This window comes from Chiloscyllium plagiosum, chromosome 16 (assembly GCF_004010195.1).
Source record: "Chiloscyllium plagiosum isolate BGI_BamShark_2017 chromosome 16, ASM401019v2, whole genome shotgun sequence".
Taxonomy (NCBI): domain Eukaryota; kingdom Metazoa; phylum Chordata; class Chondrichthyes; order Orectolobiformes; family Hemiscylliidae; genus Chiloscyllium; species Chiloscyllium plagiosum.
In genome coordinates this window covers 14,674,722-14,693,906 of record NC_057725.1, presented here as the reverse complement: position 1 = coordinate 14,693,906, position 19,185 = coordinate 14,674,722, and the positions used below count along the sequence as shown (strand labels likewise).

The 19,185-nt window shown below is 41.5% G+C and overlaps 1 protein-coding gene across 1 annotated transcript in view; it reads left to right on the top strand.

Moving 5' to 3' along the window:
- Nucleotides 1–19,185, top strand: part of hsd17b12a (hydroxysteroid (17-beta) dehydrogenase 12a) — a 174,865-nt gene that overhangs the window by 88,420 nt on the left and 67,260 nt on the right. Inside the window, exon 6 of the mRNA XM_043705480.1 lies at nt 13,558–13,602. Within this exon, the coding sequence (XP_043561415.1) occupies nt 13,558–13,602 (45 nt within the window). The remainder of the gene's footprint in view (nt 1–13,557; nt 13,603–19,185) is intronic.

Genomic DNA, 19,185 nt, shown 5'->3' with positions numbered 1-19,185 from the left:
TAAGGAGTACTGAATATTTAAGTCCCTTAAACACTTCTTCGCCTCATCGAATGCCTTCCTCTTTTGGACCAGAGCTGGGGAAAAGTCCTGGAATAACATGATCTTGGATCCTTTATAGATGATGGCTTGGGAATCTTTTCCAAGATTTCTAGAGGCTTCTAGGAGTATCTGCCTCTCCTTGTAGCTCTGCAGCCGAAACAGGACTGGGCGGGGACGCTGGTTCGAGCCGGGCCCGCGTATTGCAACCCGGTAGGCCCATTTCACCCTTACCTAGCCTGATCCAGCCTCCAGATTTAAAAGCTGTGGCAGCCACTGCTCGAGGAATGCTGTAAGCTGGCCTTACTCTTCCCATTCGGGAAGGCCCAGCAAACCAATATTTTTTCGGCGACCTCGATTATCGAGGTCATCAATATGATTCTCTAAGGTCCGGACTCGCTGTTAGAGAGTCCAGACCTGATCCATGGCCGATTGCGCTGTGGTTTCGGAGGTCGCGGCCTTTAGCTCAGCCCCTCCGAATCGGCGCTCGATTTCTTTAATGTCTCGGTCGTGCTTTTGCAGCGCGGCCGAGAGTGAGTCCCATCGACTTCGGGATTCTTCAATGAAAGCGTCAATCTTTGCATCCAGTTTGGAGATGATTTCCACAAGGCTCGTCACTGTAGGTAAGTCCCCCGGGGTGGCTGCAGACGCCTCTGCTGCAGCTGGAGAGAGTAGGGGAGGGGTTCCTGCTTGCTGAGAACTGCGGGCTCCCTTCCCTTTAGTCATTTTTACTAAAGATTAGATTGTTTAAATTTAGTACTAAGCAACTAACTAAATTAAACAGCTATTTTAAATGATTTGGTGAGTGTGGTGGGGGTGTGTGGTCCACTTTGCCTAGGTCTTGGGAGGAGCACTGTAGACTCAGACTTGCTGGGTTGCCGCCATCTTGGATCCCCCATTCTCAACTCCTTAATGTGTGAGTTCTTCTATGTTTAATCCTTTCACAGTGCGGTTGAGGGAAATACAGAATTGTAAAACTGTCTCCTTATGTGAGAAGGTTAAATTATTGCATGCCTTCAGTTTGTATACCTTAGACATGCTCTGTTTGAGCTGCTATTTTACTTAATGTTTGCTTACCCAGGAATAATTTTGGATTTGATGCTTCCTGAACATGGAACAGTGAAGCCCACTTAGAAGAGCAAGTGATGATCAAATGGCTGGCTTATTTCTTATGGTCGAGCTGGTGGAACACTTTCTGCGGGATGCAACAAATTGCATCCTTCTCTAATGATAAAGTAAGGTCCCCCACCCTTCCAGCTATCATTGGAAGGGTGCATTCGAATTATACTAGAGAGTTACTGAGCACTTTGGAGCATTTTCCCGGAAACTCCTCCAGTAGAAACTAGTAATCCCCCCGATGCACTTCTGACTCATGACTGCAGGCTATGACCACCCTATTGTTTGCTCCCAATTGTAAAAGTTGAACCACAGAACCTTACAACATATATAACAGACCAACTTGTTTCCTTTTTTGATGGCTGTTTGCTAGAGTGGGAAATCAGGTAAGAGCAACAAGTGGCAGTATCAACATCGAGTAGAAGAATTTTATAAAAAACGTAGCCATTCTATCAACAGTTCACCTTGATCTCTGTCACGTTGTTCTATTAGTCTGCAGAGGCAGCATTGGGGCAGACATCAGCAGTGCTTAAAGACAGCAAGGGCAGCAGAAGCAATAGCAAAATTCAATGCCTAATTTGGTGCTTTGTTTGCAAACTGGCTGTTACGTTCAGAGGGCTGAACTTTATTCTGGAGAGCATTCAGATGAGAATTTGTGTGTAACAGCACCCTCAAGTGGCAACAGTATAGAAACATCGCAGAAGGTTGGAGCGAAACAATTGCACTGCAGAACATTCCTGAGATTCATAGTACAGAAATTTATCTTGCATTTTTTTTAATCTAACGTTCAGCAAGTTGTTGTTTCTGCAGAAATGTTAATATATTCAAAATTTCGAATTAACTAGTAAAACTAGAATCTGTGTATGACTGTCTGAATGTAATGATTTCACTTTTATAAGTCACTGATACATATTTCACATGACAAGAACCAGTACTATGACCAGTGAGACTCTTTTCTACAAGATGGAAATCTCCCATAGTAAACGCACCTCTGACTTGTTAGCAGAAGGTGCAGTTATTGCAATATTTCAATCCTCTATCGTCCCATTATCCATCAAAGCACCACTGGTTGCCTTAAAGACTGTTCCGAGAAAACTACCTGACATCATTGCAGCAGAATTGTCACTGATGGGTTTCAGTGTCTTCTAGGAGCAGGTAGTCATTCAATACAAAATTCACACCGTCATCAAGAGGCCCCCCCTCACAATTGAGAATGGGAGTTCATACCGTTGCTGTTTGGGGTCCCTACTCATTTCCTCCTCCACTTGTAGAGACTCAAATATGTATCCAAAAGGTCCTGAACCAACGTGATGCATGACTGTTCCCATATACTTGCACTTTGAGAGGATTAGAATACATTATAGGGATATACTGCTGAGGCAGTATGAAGCGCTAATTTGACTGTATTGGAATATTGAGCAGTTTTGAGCCCTGTATATAAAGGAAGGGTGTGCTGGCATTGAAGGGGTGTCCAGAGGGGGTGATCATGGGAATGTGAAGGGCTTGTTGTATATAGAGCAGTTGAGGACTCTGACCTGTGCTCTGAGTTTAGAAGGATGAGGAGGAATCTCATTTAACCTAGAATTCAGTGGACAGTTTCAAATTTTGAAGAGGAACAAAAGTGGAAACATAATCTGTGTGAGAAGGACAGTTCAGAACTTCAAAAGGGCATTGACTAGTTGTTGGTGAAGGCATATAGGTAGCAGGTGTATTTCATTGTAGGGTAGTAAGAAAATAGATGATAAAATAAAAGTTGCCATCCTAAAAGTGTACACAAGTAGAGAGACCCAACTGTAACTTTGCATTAGTCATTAAAGTGGAGAGGAAACTGGAGAAAATGTTAATGTTCGAAAAAGATTCAGAAAAGAAAGGGCACAGATTTGAAGTGCTTTGCAAAAGAAGTAAACGTGAAAAAACTTTTTCACTTAACGAGTGGTTCGAGCCTGGAATGCACTGCCTGAAGGTGTGGTGACAGGCTCAGTTGAGGCATTCAAGAAGGCATTGTGATTATTTAAATAAAAATAATGTACAGGATTTACAAGGAAGGAATGGGAGAACGACACAAATGAACATTCGGCGAGCTGGTGCAAGCACAATGGGCTGAAGATCACTCTGCATCTAACAATTCTGAGATTGTGATTTTTCTTCAATGCGTGCTGTGAATCTCTCTCATTTCTTCCAATTGTTTCCAAAACACATGGTTATTTCAACTGGCCCTGGGAATTCCCATTTCTTTTAATATCAGTTGCCAACGATAAAAGATATTCTGTTAACCAGGATGAAATAAATGTTTGGTTGTTGTGATGATCAGGTCTTAACCAGGGTTGTTTGGGTTTGGCACCTATCTCTGCCTTAGCTCTGTGAGGGCAGGTTTACCAATGAAAAGGGACAAAAACAGGTCTGTCCCACCTGTTTTCTTCACATCTCTTCATCTTTTCCCTTGTCTGGGTTAGTTTGGCTGTCTCCAATTTACTTTCTGACCGACCCATTTTTAGATAGCACTGACATAAAATTGTTCTTTTCTTTCTTTGTTTGCTTCATTATTCCTTGTGCCTCCCTGGGGTCCTTGAAATGTCCCAGCCTGCCTTAATAGTTTCGCCTGTATCCACCTTGTCCTTGGAGGATAAGAGATGGAAATGTGTTGCTGGAAAAGCGCAGCAGGTCAGGCAGCATCTAGGGAACAGGAGAATCGACGTTTCGGGCATTAGCCCTTCTTCCTGAAGAAGGGCTAATGCCCGAAACGTCGATTCTCCTGTTCCCTAGATGCTGCCTGACCTGCTGCGCTTTTCCAGCAACACATTTCCATCTCTGATCTCCAGCATCTGCAGACCTCACTTTCTCCTTGGAGGATAAGATGCAGGAGAGGAAGTAAATTATTTGGCCCATTGTGCCCACTCTACCATTCATTGAAATAACAGCTGATACGATATCCCTCAATTCCACTTTTCCTGCCTTATCCCCAAAGGCCTGATTCTCTTACTAATTAAAAATTGTCTTGTCCACCAAAAGTTCATTGAGTAATCCTTCGAATCTCCACTTTTTGGATCTTGGTCTGTCGTAACGGAAGTTACCAGTTGTTTGTCACATTTCTATGGGAAGCAGACTTCCCCATTTTATTCTACCATTTCCAATGGGAAATAAGGGGCTCATCTATATTAATAGATTAGTTCACCTGGTTTACCCAAGGAGCATACAGGGAGAACTAGCCATTTGGATATAGAACTGGCTCAAAGGTAGAAGACAGAGGGTGGTGGTGGAGGGTTGTTTTTCAGACTGGATGCCTGTGACTAGTGGAGTGCTACAAGGATCGGTGCTGGGTCGTCTACTTTTTGTCATTTACATAAATGATTTTGATGCGAGCATAAGAGGTACAGTTAGTAAGTTTGCAGATGACACCAAAATTGGAGGTGTAGTGGATAGCGAAGAGGGTTACCTCGGATTACAACAGAGTCTGGACCAGATGCACCAATGGGCTGCGAAGTGGCAGATGGGGTTTAATTTGGATAAATATGAGGTGCTGCATTTTGGGAAAGCAAATCTTAGCAGGACTTGTCCTAGGAAGTGTTGTTGAACAAAGACATCTTGGAGTGCAGGTTCATAGCTCCTTGAAAGTGGAGTCACAGGAAGATAGGATAGTGAAGAAGGCGTTTGGTATGCTTTCCTTTATTGGTCAGAGTATTGAGTACAGGAGTTGGGAGGTCATGTTGCGGCTGTACAGGACATTGGTTAGACCACTGTTGGAATATTTCGTGCAATTCTGGTCTCCTTCCTATCGGAAAGATATTGTGAAACTTGAAAATCTTTTCTGAACCCTTTCAAGGATGTTGTCAGGGTTGGAGGCTTTGAGCTATAGAGAGAGGCTGAACAGGCTGGGGCTGTTTTCCCTGAGTGTCAGAGGCTGAGGGTGACCTTATAGAGGTTTACAAAATTGAGAGGCATGGATAGGATAAATAGACAAAGTCTTTCCCTGGGATCAGGGAGTCCAGAACTAGAGGGCATAGTTTTAGGGTGAAAGGGGAAAGATATAAAAGAGACCGAAGGGGCAACTTTTTCACGTGGTACGTGTATGGAATGAGCTGCCAGAGGATATGGTGGAGGCTGGTACGATTGCAACATTTAAGAGGCATTTGGATGGGTATATGAATAGGAAGGATTTGGAGGGATATGGGCCAGGTGGGACTAGATTGGGTTGGGATATCTGGTCGGCATAGATCGAAGGGTATGTTTCCATGCTGTACATCTCTATGACTCTGTGACCGAGCCTACGATCTGTGGTCTGCGCTGCCTTTGATTACTTCACTTGCAAAACCGTCCCTTGATTCAGATCCCAAATTGGCCGACCAGCTCCCTGCCTGAAATACCGATCACCTTATCTAATGAGCAATGGACTAAATGTACTTGGCAGCCTGATATTACTATTAGGTCTGCTTCTAGTCCCACTGGTCCTGATAACCAAACCATTGGTTAAAGGTTAGTGAAAATTCTGTCAAATTCGTGGAGTTCAAGTAAGCAAGGATTTTATTCACCTATAGACAAGGGAGTAGACATTGGTTGCTGGGGAATAAAGAGTAAAGTACACAGTAAAAGGCAGAACCCTTGATACCGAAGGATCGAGGTGCACAGGTCACCAGTTCCCTGAAAGTGGCAACACAAGTGGCTGATATGGTCAAGAAGGCATATGGGGTGCTTGTCTCCACTTCTTGGGCCATAGAGTGTAAAAATTGGCAAGCTATATAGAGGTTTAGTTAGGCCAAGTTTGGAATATTTTGTACAGTTCTATTTGCCGCACTACCAGAATGGTGTGGAAGCATTGGAGAGGGTAAAGAAATATTTTGTCAGGATGTTGCCTGGTTTGGAGGGTATTACCTGGAGGCGAGATTGCACAAACTTAGTTTGTTTCCAGTTGTGTTTTGAAGTATGAAGGGCAATCTGTTAGAGGTTCACAGAATTATTGAAGTATATGAATAGAATGGAAAGTCTTTTTCCCAGGGTAGAAATGTCAGTTATTTGGGGCATCAGTTTAAGGTAAAAGGGGGTAAGGGAGATGTGAGAGGGAAGTTTTTTTTTAAACACAGGGTGGTAAGTGCCTGGAATTTGCTGCCAGCGGAGGTAGTTTAGGTGGATACATTGGCAACATTTAAGGGCATCTTGACAGTAGAGGGTTACAGCCTGTATAGTTGCAAAAGGTTTCTGGTTTAGAAAGGCACCATGTGTTGGCACAGTCTTGGTGGGCCAATGGGCCAATTCCTCTGCTGTACTGTTCTTTGTTCTTTTATATCCTCTTACAGCTGAACATGCACGTACTAATGGATCATAGTGGCTATATTCAGCTTGGGAGCATATACACCCATTTTATTTGAAAAAAATAAATTCTATATTTAAAAAAAAACTGAATCAGGGATGAGATTTTTACATGTTTCAGTGCCAAATATATTTGATCTATGCTTGATTTATCTATTCATGGAAAGCTCTTCATTCTGTTACATCTGTGTTTCACTTGAAAGTACATCACATTTGCACCTAATTGGCTCATATCATTTTCATAAATTTTTGAAGAATCAATTCAGAGCACATTAGTTGACGTGCAGCAAGCAGGAACAAAATGTTCAAAAAAAGCACCAGTCGAGAAAAGGAAACAATGTACTATATCAGAACTTACATTAAATGGAACAAAAGTGATGGAAATAAGACTTGTAATAAAAACAGAACATAGAACATAGAAGAATACAGCGCAGTACAGGCCCTTGGGCCCTCGATGTTGCGCCGATCCAAGCCCACCTAAACTACACTAACCCACTATCCTCCATATACCTATCCAATGCCCTCTTAAATGCCCATAAAGAGGGAGAGTCCACCACTGTTACTGGCAGGGCATTCCATGAACTAACGACTCGCTGAGTGAAGAACCTACCCCTAACATCAGTCCTATATCTACCCCCCCTTAATTTAAAGCTATGCCCCCTTGTAATACCCGACTCAATACGCGGGAAAAGGTTCATACTGTCGACCCTATCTAACCCCCTAATCATCTTGTACACCTCAATCAAGTCACCCCTAAACCTTCTTTTCTCTAGTGAAAACAGCCCCAAGTGCCTCAGTCTTTCCTCATACGATTTTCCTTCCATACCAGGCAACATCCTGGTAAACCTCCTCTGCACCCGTTCCAATGCCTCCACATCCTTCCTATAGTATGGCGACCAAAACTGCACACAATATTCCAGATGCGGCCGTACCAGAGTCTTATACAACTGCATCATGACCTCAGGACTCCGGAACTCAATTCCTCTACCAATAAAAGCCAGAAATGGATGGTTATAATCTGTGTAAAACGTAGCATTGTGTTAAACATGTCTGGAAGTCTGCAACGTAAAATTGTATGACTTTCTAGATATTTAGACATGATCTTTTGGTATATAAGTGAATTAATATTTATCAAAATTACTTGACAGAGAAATCCATTTTGTTGGCAAACTTGCAAGGGGGGTTTTCTGCAGCTAATTTGTTAAAACAGCCACCTATTTGTTTCAGGTTACATTTAGATCAGAGGTAGGCTGTTGAACTTTCAATATAGTAATTGAGTATTTGTTTGTTGAGATCGTTTCGGAGGGTAGGTCCAGAATTGAGAGAGAAACCAGGGAATTGCAGGATTTTGTGTCTGGTCCAGTCCTTATGGTGAGGCGGTACATGGAAAGGAGTTGGGGGAAAAATGCTTGAACAGTTTGACACCACCCATTCAGGCTTCTTCTATTGTTTCAATTTTTAAAAATCCCCCAAGGCTCCTCAAGCTGTTTGTTTTATTGGCTTTGAGCAGACTGCTCGAAGCCTCTGTCTCATTCTCTCTTCATAAAATGAAAAAAAAAACAGAATAACATACACCTCTTCAAGTCATCATCTCATCACACTCCTTAAATGGTGTCCTCTGGTATGTCTCAGTGTCCGCAGCTCAGACTCAGCTTATGAACTTTGAACCAAAGTCACTCATGCAGCCAACACTCACTGTGGGTGTGGTCCACTTTCCACCAGCTCCACATATCGTGGTATGGAACATTTTCAATGTTCAATGCAGAGATTTTCCACCTCTGTATGCTGCAGTTAAAAACTATAGCTGAATTTACTTCCCCCGCCCCCAGCAGAATCTACTCTCTCTTCTCTCTTTTTCCTCCCCCCCCACCCAAAAGAAGTTCCTAGTGCATAACCCAACACCCTGACCGAATCTCAACATCAAACACCTAGTGCTAAAAAGTGTCAATTTTCTGTTGAGGGAATTCTGAGTAAAATCCAAGTGCTTCTTTTTCTCAAAAGGTAAATCAAGGACGAAGGTAAGAGTAGCCTACGTTTCTTAAAAAAAAAAGAGCTTTCCATCCAAGGACCTTTCCAAAGGTCAGGAAATCCAGAGGAAAATTACATGACCCAAAGTTAGGGAGGAACTCTGAAAGCATTTCCTTGAATAAAGGGGCAGCATGGTGGCTCAGTGGTTAGCACTGCAGCCTCACAGCGCCAGGCACCTGGATTCAAACCCAGCCTTGGGCGCCATTCTGTGTGGTGTTTGCACATTCTCCCTATGCCTTTGTGGGTTTCCTCTGGGTGCTCCAGTTTCCCACCTCAGTCCAAAGATGTGCAGGTCAGGTGGATTGGCCATCCTAAATTACCCATAGTGTTAAGTGCATTAGTCAGAGGGAAATGGGTCTGGGTGGGTTACTCTTCGGAGGGTTGGTGTGGACTTGTTGGGCCGAAGGGCCTGTTTCCATCCTGTAGGGAATCTAACGTTAAAAATAAATTCTGAAAGCAAAAATTGGTGTGGCTTGGATTGCTTTGTTTCTAACTATGGTAACTTTTAATCTGCATCTTTGTACTTTATTTTGTACATTTCACCTCTCTCTCATTCTCTTCCCCCTCTCTCTCTACCAACTTTATGCTGCCTTTTCATTGGTTTTCTGTCCCTGGTTGCCATCTTTTGCATCTGCTTAATGCTGTCAGCTCTTTGTCTCACGAACTGAAAGATGGGTTTGCAATTTGTATTACAAGATTAGATTTGCATTGATCTAGAAATCTACATCTCTTCCTGTGCTGTGCATGCAATCATTTGATCAAGATGTCAAGTTCAGAAACACTGGAGGGAAGCAATTACTCATGTCCATAAAAGTATTTTAGAAGAGCCACGGACATTGTGGATAATGTAAATAGTGGAGCTTAATGCTAAGCTCATTATTGATGCCAACCTGAAAGCCGCCTTGCAGATGGGAAATAGTTAATGCTCATTTGCAGACTGTCTCCTTGAAGGTATTAACATTTTGGGCTAGGCTGTTGAGAAACAAGTAGGCAGAAGTGGGTACTGCAGATGCTGGAGATTAGAGTCAAGATTACAGTGGTGCTGGAAAAGCACAGCAGGTCAGACAGCATCTGAGGAGCAGGAAAATCGGCGTTTCGGGCAAAAGCCCTTTATCAGGAAACAAGTGGTAATTCCATAAAAACAAATGCTCCTCAGGAAGAGGTGCTGTATTCTTTGCTAAGGTGTTCAGTCATGAGTTGATGACAGTGCTCATTTTAGTGAATGCCAGCTTTCAAAATGTGCAGGCTAATCAAGTCTGAGTGAAAACAAACTTGTTGTTTTTGGTGAAGTAATCTGTTTGGTTTAAACAATGGATTGAGAGGGTTGCTGGGGCATTTAAAGAGACTTGGTTGAATTCGGGTAATGCATGGCATGTCATCTTTTTTTCCTCCTGTTAAGGGGATACACACGGTAAGTATTTCATACAGAGGGTGGTGGATGTTTGGAGCACATTGCCAGCAGAGGTGGTAGAGGCAGGTACTGTAGGTTCATTTAAGCTGCGTCTGGACAAATGCATGAGTAGGTGGGGAGCAGAGGGATACAGATGCTTAGGAATTGACCGACAGGTTTAGACAGTACATTTGGATCAGCTCAGGCTTGGAGGACCAAAGGGTCTGTTACTGGGCTGTAAATTTTCTTTTCTTCTAAAATAATAGTTGTACTTGAGAAAAGGGAGCACAGCTTGGGCTCAGCAAAAGACAAATAAAAATAAAATACCATAGAGAGAAATAATCCAGGCTCAATCTCATCAATGGAGGAGCAAGGTATTCCGCTGAAAGGACAGGACCAACTAGACATCAGTAGGACTCCATGGATGAATATAAAGGTAAAGTCTCAGAGGACTTTCTCATTAGAGACAGAGAGAGAGAGAGAGAGAGAGAGATGACTGGTAGTGGTTCAACCTGATGATCACCTGCTGCATGGGTCTTAGGTAAGTGAACAGGTTGAGAAGAAAGCCCTTATCATAACCTCAGCTGGCGAGGGAACAGAACAATTGATGATCAGAAAGAGAAAGAGACTTTGAATATGTAGACTGATAAGGAATGCAAGGTTGATGAGATTTGGAGAGCGTCAAAATAATTAGAAAGGCAAAGAGAAGATGTAAAATTGTCAAATAACATAAAACAGTAATATTTACTGGCACATTAATAATAAAGGTAGTTAAATCATAGTATGACCATTACGAGATAGACAGGATATGGCAATGACAGCTGGTTGAAATATTAAATTATTTCTTTCCCTTGTCTACTGGAGAGATGGAACAAGTAAACATAATGTATAATGAATAGTGAGATAAGTACACGGAAATAAAAATAAGTGAATCTGTTGACTAAATGGAAACTCAGAGGGGAAAGCCCATGATTTGGATGGATTGCATGCACATTTTAAAGATCTTGGGGAGAAATAGCAGAGACATGACAACACTTCGTAAATAATTTGTAATAAGCAAGGTGTAGTGCCAGAAGTCTGACAAATAGCAAATATAATTCCTACATTTAAAACAAGGGGACAGAATTGTCCAAGGAACCTGTCAGCTAACAGTTGGTGGTATGAAACAGAATGGAATTCCTACTAAAGGAATTGACAAAGAATAATATAACAGTCAGCATCGATTTACAGCACTTGAGCTATGCTGTCTTTACAGGTGCAGAAGCACAGGAACAAAGTTTATTTGTGAAATTAATTTATCAAGATAGGATTACTATAAATTAAGTTTGATGTAAACTCAAGCAGAGATTTTCATTTTAACACAGGTTCTACTATCCATAATAAGTTGAAACAGAAGAACTTGCATTTGTTGCTGCATTGATTATCAGGCTTAATTCTCTCTTTCCTTACATCTGTTGCTTCTGGTCTTTCATAGAATCCCTATGGTGTGGAAGCATGCCATTTGGTCCATCAACTCCACACCACCCCTTTGAACAGTAACCCACCCTGACACATCCCCCTACCTATCCCTGTAATCCTACATTTCGTGTGGCTTTGGACACAATGGGCAATTTAGCATGACCAGACTACTTAACCTGCACATCTTTGGACTGTGGGAAGAAACTGGGGCAACTGGAGGAAACCCACATAGATATGGAGAGAATGTGCCTGAGGGTGGAATTGAACCTGGTTCCCTGGAGCTGTGAGGCAGCTGTGCTAACCATTGAGCCACCATGCCACCCAGAATCCATGATTCTTCTACTGCTGCAGGGACCTGAGGGGAGCATGTCTAGCATCCTAGCTTTTATCCAGTTAGCCCCTTCCACTGCCCTGTCATTCTCTCAGATTTGTGCTGGTCATATCCTGAGCATCTTTTTCTAGACCAACCATACGTTATCATTGCCATGTAAAGTTCTCCATATCATCATTATTTAACTTCCCCTACCTCCAGCTGCTGCACCTCCTGTTCTCATCTCTCAATCTCCAGCGCATCTGTTCTTTTAGCTTACACAATCAAATTGAAGTTTCTACAATGACTTAGCTTTTTAACTGCTTATCTAAATTGCAAGCGTTTTTTTTTTAAGAGATACAGAGACAGTTAATAAGAGTGATACTATTGATGTGTTTTACTTGGACTTTGAAAAGTCATTGATTCATTGTCAGGCAAGAGGCTTGTGGGCTATGTTATAGCATCGTATTGAAGGGACTGAAATAGTATTGCTGCAGAGAGTAGTTGTCAATGGACGTTTTTCGGCTGGAGGAAGGTTTGTAGATGAGCTCTCCAGGGATTGTTGTTGGGATCCTTGCTCTTTCTAATTATATTAATGACCTAAACCTTGATGGACACCCCATAGTTTCAAAATGTGAGGATAATGCGTAGCTTGGGAACATTGTGAACTCTAAGGAAGTTGGTGTAGACCAAAAGAATTTCGGCAAGTTGGTGGGATGGATGGCTGGGGAGTGGAGTCCAATGTGGAGAAATGTGAAATGATTAATTTTAATAGAAAAAAAACATGGGGAGACAACATAAACTAAAAAGTGCACTCTAAAGGATGTGTAGGAGCAGAAGGGCTTGGGCATGTAGGTGCATAAAGCAATGGTGGCAGAATGGATTGTTTGCTGGCTTCAGGACAAAGCCGTGAGAGTAAATGTTATTCAGAATGGCAGAAGGTGAGAAGAGATTGTCGCAAGTTCATTGCTGGGACCACTGCTGTTCATAATTTGCACAAGTCATTTGGACTTAGCAATCAAAAACACCAAATTGCGACAGAAGTTGATATCAAAGAGGACTGCACCAAAGTGCAGCAGATTAACATGAGATTGACCAATTTACCTAGTTTTCTTAGGAAATGGACAATGTGACTCACGTTGCAAATCTGGGGGGTTGTAGTGGAATAGTAAGGATATGAAAACAAATATGCTATTGTTAAGGCCACTAAAATGAGTAAAAAAGTACTGAACTTCATTTCTATAGGGGTAGAATTGAAAAATAGCTTAGCAAAACTTCTCTATTTTGGATCTTTTCTAGACCATACTTAAGAAGGCAGCTAGTTCTGAATAGGATGCAGAGGAGGTTTACAATGTTGATATGAAGAATGTGTGGACATACATATCAGGAAAGGATTGACAGACTGGTAATGTCTCCTGGGGCAAAGAAAAGGCCCGAAAGGTGACCTGCTGGAGGTATTTCAAATTGTGAATGAATGGTTTGACAACATAATCGAGAGAATGCTTCCACTTCCAGGGAAGAGCGCAACTAAAGTTCACCAATATGAGCTAGTCGTCAAAAGATTTAAGGGAATTTGGTAGAATTATTTTTACTTAAATAGAGGTGCGCATGTGAAACCTAATACCAAAAGGAGTGTTTGAAGTGAAAACTCATTTAAGGCAAAGCTAGACAAACATACGAATAAGAGTGGATACAGGATAGATTTAACTAAAAATGAGTGAATGCCCAAATGGAGCATAAATGTGGTATGTGATCATTGGGCTGAATGCTCTGTTCTGTATTCTGTGACCTGCGTAGCAAATAGTATCCACCTTCTCTTTGTACAAGTGTCTACCCATTCCCATTGCTGTAACATTGAGAAAGTAGAGGCTGAATTATTATAGTAACAAGTTTAACAGAGAATTTTTCTTTCTCTTAGGTTATCAACAAGATGATAAACGTCAACATCATGTCAGTCTGTAAGGTAAAACAAATTCATTTAATTTCTGTGAAGTTTTAATTCGTTACATACCCACTTAAAGATGGGTTACACTACATTTGGTTAAAATTATGTTCTAAAAGTCAACTTAGTGTATTATCAGTTGCAGACAAAAATCAAATTATTTCATAACCAGTGACACTCTTACCTTGAGTTTTTTCAAATTTTTCCCCCACAGCCACATTCAAGCAGGTTGTGTTTTTTTCTGCGTGTTAGCAACAGCCCATCACTACTACTACATGTTGATTAAGAACTGCCTCTTGTTCATCACATGCAACACCTAGTACTGAATTCAAGCAGTCTGTAGACCTCTGGTTGATTTTAACCTTTCTCGAACTGAAGCTGATTATAGTTTCTGCATTGCTTTGCCAACTCAACTTATAGAACTACAAAATGGTAATGGAAGATCAGAATTGATACAGCATGTCCTTTCCATCTCTCTGCAAAAGCAAGTCAGCTAGTTTGATTCCCCTTCTGTTTTCCTGTAACCCTGTAAGATTATCCTCTTTGAAGCCTATAACTGAATCTGCTTCCATCGCACTTTATGGAACTACTTCCAAAACTCTAACTCTATTGTCCTTCAGCCATTAGATAAAAACTTGACGTAAGTGTAAGGCCTTCCAGGTGTGGTGGTGTAAACATTGCGTTTGCATGTTTGGAAATTTTGAGCTGGAGCACAGTTTATTAATAGAACTGTTTTGAGAGGGAGAATGTTATTAAGCTTAATATTAAAGCAACATGCTTGTTCTTTCTTTATATATATCTTTCTTTAGAAAAGTGCACTTTCTACCAAATTACAATCTGGTTGTCTTTGAAGGATTAATTTCCAATGTTGCAAAACTTGCCTTTATTTTCTTCTGCACATTCGTATGAACTTAGGCTCAAGCTCCCTATTATTGGCAGCCATGTCTCAGCCATTGTTAAGGTTCTACCTAGGTATCAGGGCTGAGAAATTCCTATCATTTGTGGAATTCTGACATTAGCATTGATTTTCTGACTTCTTTCACTGTGCTCATCAGTAGGTTTGGCTGCTATCTCATGTCATGAGATTCCAAAAGTCTGGGCTATCCTGCAGACAATCTACAAACTCCATTGTGGAGAGTCTCTTTGCACCCAGATTTGAACCTCAACTGTCGTCACTGAGCTTCATACCAAACTGAACCTGGCTGCTATCGGTCGTCCAGTGCAATCTACTGATTGTAAGGTGGAGCCTTGCACTTGGGAGGCTGGAGAGGGGTACAGAAGGAAGACAGAGTAGCAGATTTCAGGTCGTGGCTGTGGTTGGAGTGTAAAGGTGCTGGTTATCACTCAGTGGCCTCACCACAAAGGCGCCTGTGGGATTGCAGGACCGCTTGGGTTTGCTGTAAAACTGTTGGAAAGGCAAGGCTGTCGACTGAATGGGACCCTGGCAACATCCTTGTATATCTTTGCTGAACCCTTTCAAGTTTCACAGCATCCTTCTGATAGGAAGGAGACCAGAATTGCATGCAATATGCAAAAGTGATCAAACCAAAGTTCTGTTGATTTGAACGACTTCATCCTAGACTCTGCTTATCTACCGAAACACTCATTCGTGTCTCTGTTAGCTTTAGGCTGGACTGTCCATGCCTGGCTGGTCTTACAGCTTAACCTCACACTTGGGATCATCAAAACCTCTGCTTGTATCCTCACTCACGTGCCTTGTTCCCAGTTTTCCGATCTAGATTTTTACCAGGCCAAGCAATGACTTTAAAATATTCGTCCATTATTTCCAAAACCCTCCATTCCTTGTTCTACCTCACAACCTTGAGATATCTACACTCATCTAATTCTAAACTTTTGAGCATCCTTGTTTTTCATTTCTCATCCATTGGTGAAAAGACCAAGGTGACTGGAAGCCTGAAGTTCTGGAATTCCATCCCTTTAATCTCTAATCCTTTTATACCTCTTTCCATTCCTTTTCAATATTTTTTTTTATCTCTTTGACAAAGCTTTTAGTCATCTGACTAAATCGCTTATGTGGTTTGATATATTCTGTTTCGTATCCTTCCTGAGAAGCACCTTCGGGCATTTTACTTTGGCAATGCCTCATCGATAGAAGCTAATGGCCAGTGACGTGGACATTGTGGTGGTAACAGCAGTGAACTAGTCAGCATTCACTGTTATCACGCCACTGAAACTAACATGAAATTCAGGGGTTAAGTTTAAGCAGAATAATGTGCAAATCCAGAGCACGGTGGCACAGTGGTTAGGTGGGTTTCCTCCGGGTGCTCCGGTTTCCTCCCACAGTCCAAAGATGTGCAGGTCAGGTGAATTGGCCATGCTAAATTGCCCCTAGTGTTAGGTAAGGGGTAAATGTAGGGGTATGGATGGGTTACACTTCAGCGAGTCGGTGTGGACGTGTTGGGCCGAAGGGCCTATTTCCACACTGTAATGTAATGTAATCTAATCTAATCAGAAGTTGCTGTCACTGATAGTGCACCCACTGGAGGGACACAGTTGAGGTCCTGCCAAGAGAGTGAAAGTTCAGTGATCAGTGAAGTCATGAAAAATTCCAGTTTTACATTTGGTCTCACAGCAAAAATCTTTGAAAAAGTTAAATCTTGTTGAATGATGTGTAACTACAATGGATTAACTTCAGAATTATAGCAGAACACCTTGATTAGCCTTGAAAAGATAATTTACAGTTGGGGAATGTTAGAATTCTGCATTGATAAATTCCATACTTCTAACATTTGTTTTCTACTAATATTTTATCTGGAATTTTAAATTGGAAGTAAGAGTGGTTTTTAACTTTCTGGGTTTGCCGGAGAATATCTATGATTTCCCTGCTTGCTGATGTCACTGCTGCTGTACACCTCGGGATCTCCTTAATTTGGTGTCAAATTGTAAACTGCTGCCAAGAGGGGGGGATGTTGATGTCATAAAGATCTTTGTGGGCAACTTTTCTCCCATGGTTAACTTTACCATTGACTGCAAAACCTGGGTCAGTGTTTTTTTATATTCTAACGAGAAAGATTATGTCATTGAAGATACTGAGGTTAGCATGAGTAGAGAGGATTGCCCCTACTGAGTCAAGCTGGCTGGCTAACCAACCATATCCAGAAGCATTGAGGGCTCTTTAACTCAGATGTTTGGTTCATTGATTTAGCTTCTGAATTCCCGTATTGCTCGATGTATAATTGTGGAGGCAACCCAACATGTGATCTGTCTTAGTTTTATTCGCCAGTCCCTGGAGAGGATGGTAGCCTGTTGGACATTTGATTGTTTATTTATTATGAATTTAAGTCCTTGCTCTAAATATACCAGGTACCAAGCATCAATTATACATGACAAAGTGATCAGCACAACCCAAGATATGGTAGCCATTTCTCAGTACATCATGGGCGGCACGGTGACACAGTGGTTAGCACTGCTGCCTCACAGCGCCAGACACCCGGGTTCAATTCCCGCCTCAGGCGACTGTGTGGAGTTTGCACGTTCTCCCAGTGTCTGCGTGGGTTTCCTCCGGGTGCTCTAGTTTCCTCCCACAACCCAAAGGTGTGCAGGTCAGGTGAATTGGCCATGCTAAATTGCCCGTAGTGTTAGGTGAAGGGGTAAATGTAGGGGTATGGGTGGATTGCGCTTTGGCAAGTCAGTGTGGACTTGTTGGGCCAAAGGGCCTGTTTCCACACTGTAAGTAATCTAATCTAGCACCTGGCTCCACTAGTTGGAGATGTTGACTTTAAGTGGTTGATTGCCTTCTGCAACCTATCCATATATCTAACTCTAGATAAAATCTAGCAACAACTGTTATCTAGTTTGTTTCCTCATTAAATTTGATGTTTGTCCATTTTAAGTGAAAGAATTGCTGTAGTAACCTTTGATGCTTTGAATGTTCAAACCAAATACTTTCTAAGCCAAATGGTGACATTTACCCACCATGCAGCGAGTCGTTCCCCTACCCCATTACAAACTAATCAACAGCAGAATGATGACAAGGCAAGTTGCTTTGCTCTGTCTACCAGAATGAATGCATGGAATAAAATTCTTCATTTTGAAGATTTGAGGTCTAAACCGCATCTTTGTCAATATTAAGTGGGTTTCCCTCCGTTTTTTTTTTAATCTTGTACAAAGCCATAACTTCTCACCATTTTCCTTTGGCAGAATGTGACCTGTTATTTTTTGATGTAACCTGGAGACCCCCAAACTGTTTCACCAGTCAATGAACCATCTTAATAGTCACTAACACTAGCAAGATTTCTCAGTAGTTTTTGTTAATTGTTTCTGCGTTTGATAAATGTAGCAACCATTGCAATGAGAGTTGCAACATCTTGCAAGCAGGAAAAAAACTTGTTAATTTGTTTTGCCTCCATTGTGAAGAAGGTTGAATGATTCTCCAACTCCTGGTTATATGCAGACAGGGAAGAGAGGCAATTTGAATTTTACATTCATCACTGTTGCTCTGTGCAGAGTAGTTTTCTTTTTTTTATAGATATTTTTATTAGAAATTTAACACTTTTACACGTTTACAAAAATAAACAAAACTCTCAAGTACAAACATTGATATACAATTAAATCTTAAATATATAATAACCAAAATTTAACAAAAGAAAAATACCGAGGAAAAAAAACAAACTCAACTACTAATCTAACCTACAACTAACCAGGGTGGATATTTAAGTCTCTTACATTATTCAAATAAGAGAAAGAGAGATGAAAAAAAACAGCGGATAACATAGAAATTGTGCAGTGAGATACATGCTCAGAATGTGTTAACATCAAATGTAACAAAACCCGTATTCGTGCGGGATTCCTCTCCCAAAGGGGCCCGGACCAGCCAGGTTCGTAATCTCAATTAAATAAAAGCCCTTGTTAGGATAGCCGAAATATCTGTATTCATATAATTCAAAAAGGGCTGCCATATTTTATAAAATAACTCGGTCTTTCGGTGCACCATATTTGTAAGGAAGTCAAGGGGAATACATTCCATAATTAATCTGTGCCAGTTTAAAAGTCCAGGGGGGCCCTCAGCCACCCAGTTTACCAAAATATTTTTCCTTGCACAGAAAGAGAGAATAGAAAATAGTCTCTTCCCGTACGTGTCCAGGGAGGATAAGTTCGAAAAGCCCAAAAGGAGAGATACGGGGTGCACTTTAATTTCCGTTCTTAAAATTTCTGTCAGGGCACTTGCTACTTTAGTCCAGGATCTACGGATCTTATGACAGGTCCATAGACAATGTACAAGAGTGTCCACCTCTATTTTACATTTGGGACACATTGGAGATGCCCCGCCTTAAATTTTGCCAATCGATCCAGTGCTATATGGGCCCGATGAAGTATCTTCAGCTGGATAGCCTGAGTTCTGTTACAGATGGTGATTCTTCTGGCGTTTTCCCACATGTCATTCCACGTTTCTATAGAGATTTCTAGTCCCAAATCCTGATCCCATGTTTTAAGCAGATTGTCCATATCTCCCGATACTTCATCATGTAGTAAATGATAAATAGTAGTACTCTACATTCTCTATCTGATTTATAAAGACTATCTAATAACGTAGTCTTCTTCTGTATATAATCTCGAATTTGGAAATATCGAAAGAGGTCTCCA